General features: G+C 37.9%; 1 protein-coding gene across 1 annotated transcript; it reads right to left on the bottom strand.

Annotated features, from left to right (window-relative positions):
• Positions 1-600: 600 nt before the first annotated feature.
• Positions 601-3,423, bottom strand: LOC149495667 (mitochondrial fission 1 protein A-like). The gene is made up of 5 exons (XM_089723552.1): positions 3,264-3,423; positions 2,067-2,205; positions 1,718-1,839; positions 998-1,061; positions 601-881 (listed from the first exon to the last, which is right to left on the bottom strand). The coding sequence occupies exons 1-5, from the start codon at positions 3,354-3,356 to the stop codon at positions 799-801; spliced, it is 501 nt and encodes a 166-aa protein (XP_089579678.1). The 5' UTR covers positions 3,357-3,423; the 3' UTR covers positions 601-798.
• Positions 3,424-16,815: the final 13,392 nt, after the last annotated feature.

Genomic DNA, 16,815 nt, shown 5'->3' on the forward strand with positions numbered 1-16,815 from the left:
GGGGCAAAAATAAAAAAGTTGGAACCATCTTCAGAGATGGTTTCCCAGTTGAAACTTAAATTTGGCTGCTGAGGCAAGAATTTCTCGGGCCAATTAATAATTGTTATTGATATACAGAAATTGCCATCCAAAATGAAACTTACGCTCCACCAAATATATAAATTCACCCTTGTACACAAACTATGTAACTTTAACTTCAAACTTTGTGAATGACCTATCATGTATTGAACTTGCAAATTTTAACAACATTACACACTCTTCTGCACTAACTCTTGAAACAATAAATTTTACATTTTTTTAACTATTTAATAAGTGTTTAATTGATCTAATTTTATAAATTGGAATATTCATAAAACGATTTTGCAAGTTGAAGTTTTTAATAAATTGTATTTTATAAGTTGAAACATTTGATAAGTCAAACTAGAAATTGAGAGAGTCATAAGGTTAAAATAACAAAACTCAAAAGTAAATTTATATATTCAACTATCACAAAACTTCTGTCTTTTTAAAGCTTTGCATGCAAAGTTCTCATATGCATATGTGAATTCAATGTTAAAGAGCTCTCCAAAGGGATATATATACAAACAAATACATAAAATCTCAAGAGGAACAGTACGCACTTGTAACCATTTAAAGAAGAAACTCTGTTAATTCTGGGAGCAAAACTGCAAAAATATATACACAATGCAAAGAACAAAAGAACAATGTATTCAACAAATATTTTTTTCTGACTTCCACATCAAGGATGTGCTTAGTGCACTGCTTCTGCACATTGGAGGAATTGAAAGGAATAGTCAGTTACCTTCGTGCCAAAGCTGCAGCAAGCCCGCCAGCAACCAGTCCCACAGCTGTAGCAGCAATGCCTATACCAATCAAACCATCTGTGCAAAAACAACAAATGCAGAGGGAAAACCATTTAATTGTCTTCAAAAGAACACATCATCGTAATTATTTTGGGTAGGGAGGAAGGGGTAAGTGACTGATTGTTTTTTGTTACCTTTTCTAATCTGGCCTTCAATTGCTTTCTTAAGGTAGTGCGCCTGTCTCCACTCAGGTTCAGCCTTAAAAAAAAAAAAAAAAATACCACGCCATTGTAATACAACTAAATATAGAATGATGTCATGAGTTGGACATTACATTCAGAAGTTCGAGTTCTCAGTGATCATGTAGCTTCAGGGAAAATTATCGTTTTACAGCAAATACATTTTATCAAATGCATCAACATACAACACATTGCTCAGTTGGAAGCTCATGAGCCTAGTCATACTTCACCACAGACAATGAAGCCTCAATATTGACTTAACTCATAACTCACTTCTTTATGGGCGTAAGTTCAGTGTATTTCTATATAATAACTTGTAATATATTTATAGAATAGAATAATACTCTAGTATTATTTAATTATTCAATCGTAACATTATTATTTACTTTACTACAATTTATTATTATTTTTTTACCTCTTCCTCCAAGTACAGGAGAACCTCAAGGAGTTGAGGGTTTCCTTTTACCAACTGGGGCCTCCACCACCCTATGGTAATTGTCTACAACGTCATAAGTATTTCTTTTTACTACAGGACACTTAAGAGCCACAAATCACTGGAAACAGAACATATGTTTTTTAAATAAACCAAAAGACAATTGTATGCAATATAAGGAAGCAGCCACCGATAACTTAATGATAAGTAAGTTAAAAGATTAATGAATGAGGACACCATACCCTCAAACATTCTTCCACCAGCTTCCTGCTCTTTGTATAGTCGCTGCTCCTATAATAGCCAACAGCTAGAAGATAAAGCTTCTCTCTTAATTTCAGAGGGCTGCCAGTGCTGTCAAGAGAAGCTGCAAATGCGAATCAGTTGCAAGTCCTATTAACACTTTGTGGCAATATAACCATAATAGATAATCCAGATGAGTACACAAGTTTGCAGATTAGTAGTTCACCGGCACTTGGCCAAACACACATCTTTAACTAGTAAATGAAAGCAAAAACTTTGTATGTTTGCATGCCGAGAGAGAGAGAGAGAGAGAAGGGAGTGGGAGAGATGAGTATGAATTTATATATTTACATTCAAGCATTGCTATGCCACGTTGTACATCTTCTGGTTGTCTAGAGTGCACAAGAGCCCACGATAAACGCATGATGCATTCATTCTTCAACACATCATTGGAACCCTTTTGAGCTTCAAGAACCTCTTGCTCACAGCCCTGTGGATAACAAGTTAAAAAAGAAACATATCGAATATCACACAACTATCACTAAAGACTGGGCACACAAAGCAACCAAATGCAGAAAAGAAAATAAATATGATTTCTTGACAATAAGCAAAGCAACAGAGCTCATTTAGCAAAAGGAAAGAACTCCAGAACCATAAAGAGCAGCTTCTAAGTGCATATAGACAAAAGCACACAGGGCACCAAGGGTTTCCAGAACAAATTCAATAAAATTCAGAAACTATGATAAAAAAGAGACAAAGGAAATCATTTATGGCTATTTCATGAAGACATCACAAGTAAATGATATTGTCTTTTGAAAGTAAAAAGACAATAGAGAAAATTAAAAATTACATCAATCACAGCACAAATTAAAAAATTCATCTACAAAATAATATAGAGGTCAGTATAGAGTTGTGCAATTGAGAAATACAAGAAAACTAAGGAATTCAAATATAATCATATGAGCAAAAACATGAAATAGCAACACAGAACCTTCAAAAGTCTACAACTATGTATCTATACATTCAATTCCTTCACTTTAACAAAAGTTGTGAACAGAAAATCTAGCATCAATTATCAATAATTCTTCAGAAACTAAAAAAGAAAACAAGAATCAATAGCTCCTACACAGTCAACCGCATATTCATTCCAAAAAAATTATAAGGCATTTTATCCTACAGCATCAAACGAAAGAAACTACCATTGGATGATTCTCAGTTAGGAAAAAAATATATATATGTAGAAAGCTTATTTTCATAGCCTCTAAACCTCATGTAACCAGACAGCAAAATTGCTAAAATCCCTTATGGTGTAATTCTCACAACCATCATATAAAAAACGCCAACGATGGGTTAATTAAATCAAAGATAAATCCTAAAATAACAACTGCTAACTAATAATAAAGGAATATGCAATTTGACCGAAACCCTAATTGCAATCATCAGTAAAACTTATATTCTGTATATATGTTGCATACCAAACAGAGAAATTTAATTTGATAAAAAAATATATAATTCTCAAACATTGAGGAGAGCAAGCAAAGAACTTACAGCGATGATGTCCCGGTCGCACCAAGGGATCTGATCGGTGCCGTTGATGAAGTCGGCAACGGACTCGAAGAATTTGCCTATTTTTGCTTCCATGGTATCAGTATGCTCCGTTTCTCTCTTTTTCGTAATTCCAAAGCAACTAGCGAATACTTCTATACAGGACCCGATAAAATAAATTAAAATTTACTGAAACCAGGTAAACTTTGTGCCAGTCGGGTCAATTTCGGATCCAGTAGCGGGTCAAAAGAAATTGACAAATGTCGGTAGATTGGCCAGTTGGTTTGCTGTTTTTTCTTCGAATAAAATTCAATTTGGCATCCGCTTGTTTTGTGTGATTAAAAAGATCATATTTGATATTTTTTTTGGCCAATTAACGTTCAAAAATATGCGATACATGTTGTTACTCTTTAAACATATTCGTTAAAATAATTATTTATACTTTATTTTGTTATATATTTTTTTATTAATATTTACAAAGAGTATATAAAAATTTAATATTTTTAGTTATAATTATTATATGTACAAAAATAGGTGCAAAACATTATCATACATATCTAGTATTTATTCTATGAATTTATTTAAAATAGGCCTAATGACAAAAAAAAAAAAAAATAAATAAACTTTGGTCTTTTTAACAAATTTAGCCAATTCTTTTAATTATTACAATCGACACCGCGAAGTAATGTTTTTAATGATTGTGGCCTCTCATCAATCGTTACTCCTCCCTTTCATTAGCATTGATATTAACACTATGAAGATCACTAGTTTCTTATACATTATTAACATATTGAGGCACCTCATGCAATTGTTCAATATTTACTTCATGAATATTAACAACAACATTCTCACCTTCTCTGTGTTCATCCAGACTCTCCATGTACAAACTAATTTCTCTATTCCTTTTACCACATTCAGCAAATTTAAAACATCACAGTCATTTGCTATTAATCGTATAGACCTAGGACCTGTAGAATTAGGGACCTTATAAGCCATTTTTACAAAATCTGTGTATCCAAGATAACTTATCGGCATTACAATTATAAAAAAGAAAAAAAAAAACACTTACTTGCCTAGTATTTGTGTTGGGTTCGTGGACTTCTTGGTGGCTATGACTTGTTTCATCTTAGTTGTTGCTTCTGTTAATAATATCCTGATTTGTAGGACTTCAATTTTGATTTGATTTATCTATTTCTTTAACTGTTTACCATATCTCTAGGCTATGTGGTAGCTCTATTTTTCTGCAATTTGTTTTTGTAAGACTTGTATAAAGCCATAGCTTCTATTCTTGAATAAATGAGACTTTGAACTCTCAGTCTCTTTGTGCTGTTTAATTAGAGCTTGAGAGCATAACAAATCGGTACCAAAACCCTATCATGGGGCCTGATTGTGAGAAAGAAAAAAAAAAAAGGGAAATCGACAGTTTCTTAAGAAGAGAAAGAGTGAGAAGAGAGAATTGAAGTATGGCAGCTGAAAATAACTTCGTTCTGCAATACCTAAGTTTGATGGCCACTACGATCGTTAGTCCATGCTTATGGAAAATTTTCTTTGCTCAAAGGAGTATTGGAGCTTGGTAGAGACTGGAGTTCCTGCTGCAACAGAAGGAGTGGAGCTTACTGACGCACAACATAAATCAATTGTAGGCCAGAAGCTGAAAGACATGAAGGTCAAAAATTATTTGTTCCAAGCCATTGATCGAACCATTATGGAAACAATTCTCAATAGAGACATTGCCAAACACATCTGGGACTCTATGAAGCAGAAGTACCAGGGTTCCACAAGAGTTAAAAGAGCACAGCTCCAAGCTCTTCGTAAGGAGTTTGAGATTCTCCAGATGAAAGAGGGTGAAAGTATTGATGTGTACTTTGCTCAAACACTCACAATAGCAAACAAGATGAAGATTCATAGTGAAAATAGGTAGCAAGTGGTGATCATTGAAAAGATTCTGAGATCAATGACCTCAAAGTTTGACTATATTGTGTGTTCAATTGAGGAGTCTAATAACTTGACACCTTTACTATTGATGAGTTGCAGAGTAGCTTATTGGTACATGAGCGAAGGATGAACGGGCATAGAGAAGATCAGTAAGCATTAAAGGTAACCTATGATGTTAGAATAGGAGGAAGAGGAGGCAGTCGAGCTCGTGGAATTTTTCGAGGAAGAAGCTAAGGAAGAGGAAGACAAACATTCAACAAGGCTCTTGTTGCGTGTTATAAGTGTCATCAATTAGGGCATTTTCAATATGAGTGTCCTAGTTTAGGAAAGGAAGCTAATTATACTGAATTAAATGAAGAACAAGAGATGTTGCTGATGGCTCATGTGGATCTTCACAAATCTAAGAGAGAAGTAGTGTGGTTCTTGGACTCGGGTTGCAGCAACCATATGATTGGAAATAAGCAATGGTTTCTCCATCTAGATGAGACTTTCAGACAGGTTGTCAATTTGGGAATGTCACGCCCCGACTCTAATCACTATAAACATCATATGGTCTGCCTGGAGCTGGCTGTGTCAAAACTGGAGCCTCAGTAAGCATCCTCTGGTGATTAGAGTCGGGCGTGACAGGGAAATAATAGCAAAATGGCAGTAATAGGGAAAAGAAGCATCAAGCTACGAGTCAACAGATCAAGTCAGGTGATTACTGAAGTATTTTATTGTCCTGAGCTTAAAAATAATTTACTTAGCATTGGCCAACTGCAAGAACGAAATCTAACTATTCTAATACAACATGGAGTATGCAAGATTTATCATCATAAACGAGGATTGATTATGCTGACTCAAATGTCTGCTAATCGAATGTTTATTCCCCTTACTGAAATGGAAACACAAGTGCAAGCTCAAGCCCCTGCTCCTGCATGCTTTAAGATGACATCCGAAGATCAAATAGACTTGTGGCAGCGTAGATTTGGGCACTTAAATTTCAAGGGCTTGAGAAACTTGTCCTAGAAGAAGATGGTGAAAAATATGCCCCCTCTCAATGCTTCCCCTAAAGTACGCACAATATGTATGATAGGCAAGCAACATTGGGAGGCTATTCCTAAGAAGAATTTGTGGAGAGCTATTCAGAACCTGCAACTTGTACATGCCGACATCTGTGGTCCCATCACAACCAAATCAAACAGTCATAAAAGGTACATAATCACATTCATTGATGATTATAGCAGAAAACTATGGACTTATCCTTTGAATCTTAAGTCAGAAGCATTTATTGTGTTCAAAAACTTTAGAAGTTCGGTAGAGAAAGAAATTGGAAATGTTATATGTTGTCTTCAAACTGACAAAGGTGGGGAGTTTACCTCACTGGAATTTAATGAGTATTGCATCTCAAATGGTATTGCTAGGCAACTCATTGCGGCCTATACCCCACAATAAAATGGGGTTACAGAGCAAAAGAACCGGATGGTCATGAACATGATACGATGCATGTTGACAGAGACGTCTGTCCCTAAAGAATTCTGGCCAGAAGCAGTCAACTGGACTGTTCACTTGCTCAATCGATGCCCTACTCTCGCTGTGAAGGATAAAACCCCAGAGGAAGCCTGGTGTGGCTTCAAACCCTCAGTGAAGCACTTTAAAGTGTTTGGTTGCATCGGACATTTGCACATTTCAGACAAGAAGAGGTAGAAGCTTGACGATAAAAGTCTCCAGTGTGTCTTCCTGGGCGTAAGCAAGGAATCTAAAAACTATAGAATGTATGATCCTATGTTAAAATAAATAATTATAAGCAGGGATGTTATGTTTTGAAGAGGATAAGACGTGGGATTTGAATAAAACATTAAAGAAGCTTGTTGTGTGATTCTTGATTGGGGAGATGAAGATAAGCTGTAAGGGTATGAAGAAGAAGAAGAAGAATAGGTTGAAGATGGTGCTACTGGTTCGTTATCAAGTGAAGCTACTACATCTGGTTCTTCTTCAAGTGAAGAAGCTGCACACAACCTACAAGTTCTGTTCAAGGGAAGATAAGAAGGGCACCAACTTGGATGGAAGAATATGTAAGTGGGGCAGAATTTTCTGAACAAGAAGAGAATAATTTGATGATGTGTACTGCCTCTAGTGATCCTATGTCTTTTGAAGAAGCTATTAAGAGCTCAAAGTAGAAAGAAGCAATGGACTTAGAAATCAAAGCCATTGAGAAGAATGGGACTTGGGAATTGACTACACCTCCAATTGGAGTAAAAAGGATAGGAGTGAAATGGGTATTTAAGACCAAGCTAAATGAGAATGGAGAAGTGGATAAATACAAAGCAAGGCATGTGGCCTAAGGGTACTCAGAGCAGTTTGGGATAGACTACACTGAAGTTTTTGCACCTATTGCTCGTTGGGATACCATTCGAATGATTTTAGCTCTTGTTGCTACCAAAAGTTGGACTGTGTACCAGCTTGATGTAAAGAGTGCTTTCTTGCATGGAGACTTGAACGAGGCAGTGTTTGTCGAGCAACCTCGAGGCTATAAAGTGAAGGGAGAAGAGGACAAGGTTTATAAACTCAAGAAAGCCCTATACGGATGATAGTGATTTTCGCAAGTATACGAAATCGTAGTAGGTAATATAGAGTGAGTAGAGTATCGTCTCCACAGGGATTGTATATCAAATACCAAAATTATGTTAACCTATTATTATTTAAACGGCAATAAAGGAGAATTATTGTAAGAAAAATAAATACTTAAAAGAGAACAAAAATAAATCAAGCAACAGTATTTGAAGGAAAGAAATCAAAGATTTAAAACTACTAAGGATTTTGATTTCACTTAACTCTATCCAATTTATTTTATTAGTTTGTTAATCAACTTTAATTGTTCAAGTCGGGGAAACAACCCTAAAATCACTAACAAGCTCTCCTGATGTTTTGTTAGCTATTTTAATCCAATCTAATTACCTATCTTCCAATAGCGTAATCAAACATGAATTAAATCATTAAGTTTTGTGGTTTGTTTTGTGAATTCATAATTTAAGGTCCTTAACTTATAAAAACCCCCATGAGTCAAATCATATATCTTCTGCATCAAGTTATTATTCTCATGTAATTTATTACCTTTTTCATATCAAAAACCCTTCTCCCGATAGTGATTAATGAAATAAATCAATCCAGGGGAAAAACTCTGCCTGGAAGCATTAAGTTCAATAATAAATTAAACTTTGAACAAAGAAAAACAAATCTAATATTATAAATTGAAAAAGAATTCAAGGTACATCAAATCCTTAGTATGATGATTTAGTTCGACATAGTAATTAAATAAAACTGAATAATACTTGAATAAAATTTCATAATCAATGTGAATAATGAAAAGTAAAACAATATTAAGAGTTTAGAGATAAAAACTAGGCATCAGATAATGTGGACGACTTCCTTGAATCTTGACACGAATCTTGAATGCTTGAAATCTTTGAGAGAGAAAAGAAACAATGGAACAAAAATTGTCAAAGACCGGAGATCTCCCTTACAATGAATGACCCCTCTCTTTATATAGACTTCTTGGGAGAAAATCTGACTCCGTTTAGGAAATAGAATCCTTATTAAGTAAGAAATCTTTTTAGAGATATGAAACTATTTAGGCTTTGGATTTCTTCTCAATTAGGACTTTCCCATCTTCCTAAATAGGATTAGATCTTGATTTGCACGTCAGGAAAATATCTGAGGTGGGCCATGTAAGTTATTGAAACTAGCTGGCGTTTTTAATTCAAGACAACATCAAATTCGTTGCACGGGCGTGCTCTTTTGCATGGTCTGGGCATGCCAGAGCTTGAGTTTTATGGATGGTTCGGCATGGGCTGTGCTGTGCAACACGTCCAGAGAAGAATTCGTGGCACGGGCGTGCCCCATAGCACGGCTAGGGCGTGCTATGCTCTGACTTTCCAAGATGAAATGTATCACGGGCATGCTTAAGCAAGCGCGCCCTGAGGTCCTTTCAGGCACGGGCATGCCAGATAGCACGGTTTAGCCGTGCTAGAGTCTGAGTCTCCACTTGATTTCCCTTAAGTTCAGCATGGGCGTGCAAATGTGCACGGGCAGGGCCTGAGTGTTTTGCTTTATTTTGCTCTTTTCTATGCCAAGACTTTGCAAATTTCTTTAAGATCAATTGGATTATGATTCAAGGAAGCTTTGAGCAAAAACATAAATAAAACTAAATAAAAATTAATTAAAGTAATTAAAACTACTAAAATTCCTAATAAAAACTATATTAAAATTACTATAAGAATAACACCTATCAAAATTCCCCAAACTTAAACCATTGCTTGTCCTCAAGCAACAAAACTAAAAGCACAAGAAAAACACAGGCTAAACAAACTTAACAAAGCTAGCTTAATATGATTGGAGATAATTATTCACAATTTCAAAAGTATAAAAAATCATTAACATGTGAATAAATCAAGTTTTTCCCATGCTAATTATATTCTAGCAAAAATTCAATTTTCGATGAAACGCATTCCTTAATTTAAACATAAGTTAATAAGATTTTCAACATCAATAATTATTCTACCTATGATAAGTAGAATATGAGTTTTCACAAAAGATTATTTAACCCTTAATTAAGATGTTTTAACAATATAGCTTTAACATTCCCACAGGCAAAATTAGTCATCCCTTCTCCACAATCGAAATGCATACAATTTAAAAGGATCAAAAGGTCTTTATTTCGTTTGCAATGGGGTGTTAGGGGTATAATTTTAGCTAACCAAAGGAAAAGGATAAGAAGATAGACAAAGAGCACAAAAAATGTATGATATCAAGATTTTCATTGTATCAAAACAAAATTTGCTTTGTAAAGGGAGATTAATTCTTGAAGTTCTTCACTAGCTCAAAATTAGAGATATTTTGGCTAGGTCTTTTCACAGTACTTTGATAATTTCTCTTTGCTTTAATTCCCCAAACTTGAATTTTTGATTGATTGCTTCTTCTATGGGGTGTTTCTCTTTGAGTTTTCTAATTGGTCCATTTGCTAGTATTAATGAAATTTTCTCCCTTTTTGTTGCCATGTTTTAATAAAAATCAAATCCTTCAATTATACATTATTGCACTTCGGGGAGGAATTTAAATTGGTTTAATGGCTAGGTTTAATAAGGGTGAACAATAAAATTTGGATATAGGCTTCAAATTGGTTGCAAAAGTCATATTTTAATTTAGTTGGCCTAAGCTAAATAAGGGGTTCAACAAGGAATGCCTAAATCATCTCTTTCTAAATGTAAGCATTTAAAAATTCCTCCCTCTTTTAGGCTTGGAGAGGTGGGCTTGGGCCCAACGCTTACTTATAAGTAAGTTTCTTCTAATCAGTTCATTTTCACTTATCTCAAACCCTAAGCTATCTGAGAATTCTCTGAACTTTCAACCAAAGACAATGTCTCAACTTCCAGAAATTCCTTCCTCCACCTACACACCGGAGATGAACACGTTGGGAGCGATCCCGGATATCCCGAGCTTCGAGCGCGAGCCGATGCCGGTCAGCCGGAATCCGCTGACTTCTGGGATGCGACCACTGCAGCTTCTTCCGTTGCCGGGCACCGAATTCCCGGTCCGCTACGAGACTAGCCAGATGCGCGGCTTTCAGACTGAGGTAGGCGATTTTTTCCTCAAAATTTTTTGCTTTTTCAATTGCGCATTGCGAATTTGGTTGAATTTGTAGTCTGTATGTGCGTTGGCAGTTGCGCCACGCAGGAAGGAGTTGCGTGACGCAATTGTTCCTGCGTGAACATTTGCGTGACACAGCTGTTCGAGACGTCAGTGAACCCTACCTTTTGAACTTAGGTGAATTCGTCTTTCGCATGTGTTTATTACTTGATTTGTTGATGAATAATTGATGCTATCCCCATGCGACATACTTTTGCCCTGAAAAACATATAGAAATAACACAAATACAATGAAATTGAACATAGGTTTAGTTCCTGCGTACCTTCGACAGTTGCGTCACGCAACTGTTATGTGGAAGAATAGTTCCGTGACGCGGCTGTTCATCAGCGAGGCAAGGCCTTGGATAGTTGCGTGGCGCAGCTATGGAGGTGCATGGCACAATTATGGAGATGCGTGGCGCATCTGTTCTTAGGACACAATATTTTGAACAGTTGCGTGGCGCCGCTGTTGAGGTGCGTGGCGCAGCTACTGAGGTGTGTGACGCAGCTATTCTTCAGGATGCACAACTTAGGCAAGCTGCGTGACGCAGCTGTGTAGACGCGTGACGCAGCTGTGTAGATGCGTGACGCAGCTGTGTAGATGCGTGACGCAGCTATGGTTTGGCCCGAGGCTTGAATTTTAATTTTTTTCTGAGTAATTCTTTAATGAATGTTTTTCTGTGCTTGCAGGTGCCAGCTCAGAGGTATCAGGAGCTGTGCCAGAGGTTCGGGTTCGCTCGGTCTTTCATCGCCCAGCTCTATTCTGAGCGTCACGAGAGGGTATGAAGCTCTTTACCTTTTCTGCTTCTCTTTCTTTATAAATTACAAATTTCTGCTTTTACAGGATCTGGAGATTGGGAGGCTGCGGAGGCACCAGTCTTGCCAGTCCGGTGCTATGGCCCGACTCCAAATGGAGGTGGATCAGCTTCGGACTATATTGGAGGTGGAGGGGATCCCGTTAGACTTCTCTGAGAAGGATGATGATGGTTCCTCTTTCGATGACGCACCGCCATCTCCACCCCCTTAGGCAGCTGCTGGTCCGAGCCGGAGGCATCGGTAGCCCTGCTTCTGTTTTAGCCACTTTTAAACATTTTGAACATTCTGTAGTTTGTAGGATTAATGTACAACTTTATTAATTTTATACTATTATTTACACTTTTACAGTATTTTGCTTTCATTACAGTATCATTTATGTGTTTATTTCTTACAATTTGTGAAATTTGATTCCTGCATAAACAAAACACGAAAATGCAAAATAGCGATGCCCCCCTTATTTACAAGAGCGGTCCACTTTGTTAGTGATCAACGAACCAATTTTATTGTAAATGAATAAATGGAATGAAATAAAATAATAAAAACAAAATAAGGAACTTAAAATGAAATACGACAAAAATCAATCAGAAACAGAAGTGGATCGTAGTACTTACCTGACAGAGCGTTTAATGCGCTCATAAAGACTCAACCTCCTTATCGTACAAGCTGTCCTTCTTATTAATACAGGCTTAAATGTCCAACTACCGGAGCAAACTATGTATAAATGCTCATCCAACCACCATGGGCAGTAAACATCAGGTCAAATAATGATGGTGCTCCGTTCATTAAACTCTTTACACTTCTATAAATGGAGGCTTCGCTTTACGTCTTCTTCACTTCCAGCATTCAAAACAAATCCTTTTCTTAGACAATCCTTTTCCATGGCTTTCAGAAACCAAGTTTCATCCTTCGTCCAATCCATCCCTGACGACCTATGGCAGATTCCCCCTATGGACCAACTCGCCTGGCTGAAATATTTCAAAGACCTAAAACCCGACCATGGCTTCTTGTCTTGGCTCGTCACACATTTCAATCCTAACACCATGGTTTTCCGGTTTGAAGACTCTGAAGTAACTCCGACTTATGAGGAAATGTGTGCTGTGATGGATCATCATCTTGAACAAGATGAAACTCCGGCTTTGCCCCCAGGCCCTAGGTATGATCTAGCCGAGATTGTGGCCCTGTGTCCGGTTTACCTTCCTGACGGCATAAACACGGATCAAGGTCTTCCTTTGGAGCCTTTTCTGAGTAGGGTTCTGTCCATGGATATAGATCCTTCTTGGATTCGAGCTTATTATTTTCTTCTGTTGAACATGTATGCCATGAAGAACCGCCAACCTGGAATTGGAGATTTCCGACTTTTGACAGTTGTTCGTGACATGCAAATGTATCATCATACTGTCTTCATGATGATCATGGGAGAGACGATGTGCTGGGTCAGGGATATTGCCCTTCACATCACCAACTTCAATGTTCACCATCGTGGTTGTCCGATGTTGTTGCAAGCCTGGGCTTTAGACAAGTTAAGCCTGATTCTTCCAGTCCCAGCTCGTTTGATTCCAACCTATGACCCTGCCAACTTTCGGTCTCGGTCTCGAGGACACTTCGATTTTGGGGATAACCCAACAATCCGGTGGACTTGTCCTTGGTGGAGGATCAGACTGGTCACTAATGGAAGCATGAACCTCAACTATGTGTTGTACGCCAGTCTAGATCATTCCATGGCCTATTTCCCAGACAGGATCAGCTGTCAGTATGGAATGATACAACGCGTTCCCAGAATTCACAACTTTGAAAGTGGTCTCATGACGCCAAGTTTTTTGATTCATATGGCTGACCACTAGCGAAACCGAAACACCAGGTATCTAAGTGAAGGAGTGATGCAGGACACTGTGACACCTGAGTACGTCAACTGGTTTTACACCCCATGATGATGCTAGGTTCTGCGAAGATTGGCGTCTGATGATAGACCCTACTAGAATAAAATGCTGTTGTTATTTCTTCTTTGCACTGTCCTGTATTTCAGAGCCATAAGTTCCTAATTAATGTGTCTCCTTTCTTTTAGTTAATGACTCCGGTGGTTCTGTCTTTATTTAATTCCCGTTTTCTGCACACATGGACAACAAAAGACAATAAATCTTTTCCTTCGGAATTATTTGTTGTGTTAGTTATTTGGGCCCCTGCCCCTGGGTTAATAAATAAATGTTCATACAAATGAATTATTATTTAAAGATAGAAGCTTGCATTTGGCAACAAAAGAGGGGGTGACTATTTTTATTACCTGCACAGATCAAACAAGAACAGCGTATGTAACTTCTTTATGTATGCATGAACCTACATGAGTACTAAGGTTTTATTCATGGTTTTTTTTTTTATTATTGATCTTTCCAGGGAAATAATTGAGAAAATGGTATTCGTTCTCCTGATCAATGTTTTAAGAGAATTCATCACTTAGGTAGGATCAACAGCCAGAACATTTTCAAAATAGGTGAGTCAATCTTGATCAGATAAGCAGAGAGGAAGGTCTTCCATTCTTTAACCATATCCCCGAGACAGAAGGAAGGAAAATTTTGAAATTCAGACCCTTTATTAATCTTACTTCTTTTCAACATTATACAGAAGTAAAGAAAACTTATTTTAATACAATGGTCATTTATTCTAACTATTCATTTACCTATTCTCCTTCAAGTCAAGTTGATGGCATTGAGCAACCATTCACAAATCTGTCACAATCGCATGGCATAGATTTCACATTTAACCTAAACACCACGCGTTGATCCCGAAAGTTTTATTTTTATTATTATTTATTTTTATTATGCTCTAACTTTTGCCTAGGCCGCCCTTCCGGGTTTTCAACCTAGCGAGCTCATTTCTTGCCTAAGCCGCCCTTTCGGGTTTTCAACTTAGCTCTTTTTTTTTTTTATCGAAATCATCATTTCAGACATAGAATCTTTTCATTTGGTCCTGATTGACAATCCGGTTGATAGGCTTCCCTTCCATGGTGATTAATTTAGCGGCACCTTTAGCTAATAGCTTCTGAATTCTGAATGGCCCATGCCAGTTGGGTTTTAATTTCCCACCAGGATGATTCTGGGCTTCATGATCCAACAATCTGATCAGTACCAAATCTCTGTTCTTTAAAGCCCTTGGATGTACCCGTTTGTTGTAGAAACGAGCAATCCTTCCTTTTCTCATCTGATCCTGGAATCGTGCGTTCAGTCTTCTTCCATCCAAAAGCACCAGATCTTAATACCTTTTCTTGACCCATTCTTCCTCGGTCAGACCAGCTTCTACTAGAACTCTGAGAGACTTCTTTTCGAGCTCTATCGGTAACACTGCCTCCATCCCATATACAAGTTCAAAGGGAGAAGCTCCATTTACTGACTTGAAGGTAGTGCGATGCCCCCAGAGCGCGAAAGGAAGTTTCTCGGCCCAGCTTCTATACTTTTCACACATCTTTGACAGGATTCTTTTAATCTCCTTATTCGCGGCTTCTACTGCACTGTTAGCTTGAGGGCGATAAGGAGAAGAATGGTGATGCTCAACCTTATATCTATAAAGCAACTGACCAACATCTGCTTGAAAATGAGAACCATTATCTGTAACTATGTGATGGGGGACACCATAGCGACAGAAAATGTTCTGTTCAATGAATCTAGCCACATGTTTGGCGGTTAAAGTCTTGTAAGATTGAGCCTCGATCCACCTAGAGAAATAGCCCACTGCAACCAATATATACTGATGACAGTTCGATGCTGCTGGCGTGATTTTGCCGATAATATCTATGCCCCATGCCGAAAAAGGCCAAGAGAGAGTCGTCAAATGGAGTTCAACAGCAGGCAAATGGCTCTTATTATCATGGTACTGGCAAGCTTTGCAATGACGCACATAATTGACGCAATCACCTTCCATCTGCATCCAAAAATAACCTTGCCTCATGACTTTTCTGGCTAAGCTCATGCCGCTTAAATGAGTACCGCAAACTCCCTCATGGATTTTCTTCATTATTTCTTCCCCCTCCTTCTTACTCACGCATCTTAGCAACATTCCGTCCCAAGCTCTCCTATAAAGTTCACCATCAGCCAGGACATAATTCAGAGCCATTTTTCTTAAGACTGAACGGTCTTCTTTTGTCGCATCATCAGAAAAGGTTCCGTCTTTCATATACCGCAGGATATCCGTAAACCAGGGTTCTTCCTCCGACTCCACCTGATTCACAAAATGTTCTTCGTAGCACGGGATATTTGCTGCGGTAATGATAAATGGCTTCTTTGGTACTTTACTTAAATCCTGCCAAGCTGATGCTAAGTTTGCCAAGGCGTCCGGAATTCTATTATAGGTTCTTCCTATGTCAGTGAAGGTGATCTTATCAAAGAGTGCTACCTTCTTCAACAAGTACTCGACATAGGGTTTCAACCTCTCTTCTTCTACTTTCCATCTCCCATTGGCGTGTTCGATAACCAATAACGAATCTCCTATTACCTCGACTTCCCTAGCACCGGATGCGAGAAAAGCCTCCATTCCCATGATGCACGCTTCATACTTAGCCATATGTGAATACTCAAATTTTGAGGCTCAAAAAGCCAGTTTTCCTGGACTGCAAACAGTCCGGCCGGACCGGAAGCCATTTTGGACATTTACCGAAAGTATGCCAATATGGTACTTGAAACGTCCGAAAAAATTACGAGGATCACAGAACTGGTCCCGGAATATTTTTTGGAGGTCAGGAACTCCCGGAAAAGCCTCCGGAACAAAAAAATAGCAAGTCCGACGGCCACGGCGGCTGCCGCCCACCTCAGCGACAGGTGCCGCCCTCTAGCCCGATTTTTGCCTACAAATACAGCCCCGACACTCCGTTTTTACTCACTCAGTCTGTGTTGATGGACGCTCCTTCTCCCCTACGCTCCTTGCGATTCTTTTCTGCTTTTTTTGCATTTAGCATAGGCTTTTATTATTTTGTTGTTGTGATACTTGGTCACTTAAATTAAATTCTAAATTAATATTCCCCAAACGAGGAGCTTAATTTGGAGTTTTCAAGCTGAAGCTAATAAGCGGCCATCGATTAAATCAGGTACATAAACGAAACTCTGCCTATTTAATTTTAGCACTTCATGCATGCTTCTCTTCTACTCCTAATTCTACAA

The sequence above is a fragment of the Jatropha curcas genome, chromosome 6 (assembly GCF_041381405.1).
Source record: "Jatropha curcas cultivar XTBG-Jc1 chromosome 6, XTBG_Jcur_1.0, whole genome shotgun sequence".
NCBI lineage: Eukaryota > Viridiplantae > Streptophyta > Magnoliopsida > Malpighiales > Euphorbiaceae > Jatropha > Jatropha curcas.

Excerpts from the sequence above, each read along its gene's own strand:
- LOC149495667 (XM_089723552.1), bottom strand. The coding sequence starts at position 3,356 with ATGGAAGCAAAAATAGGCAAATTCTTCGAGTCCGTTGCCGACTTCATC. Across the intron at positions 1,840-2,066 it reads TGGCATAGCAATGCTTGAAT|CTTCTCTTGACAGCACTGGC; the intron begins GTAAATATATAA and ends TCGCATTTGCAG. Across the intron at positions 882-997 it reads TGAAGGCCAGATTAGAAAAG|ATGGTTTGATTGGTATAGGC; the intron begins GTAACAAAAAAC and ends GTTTTTGCACAG.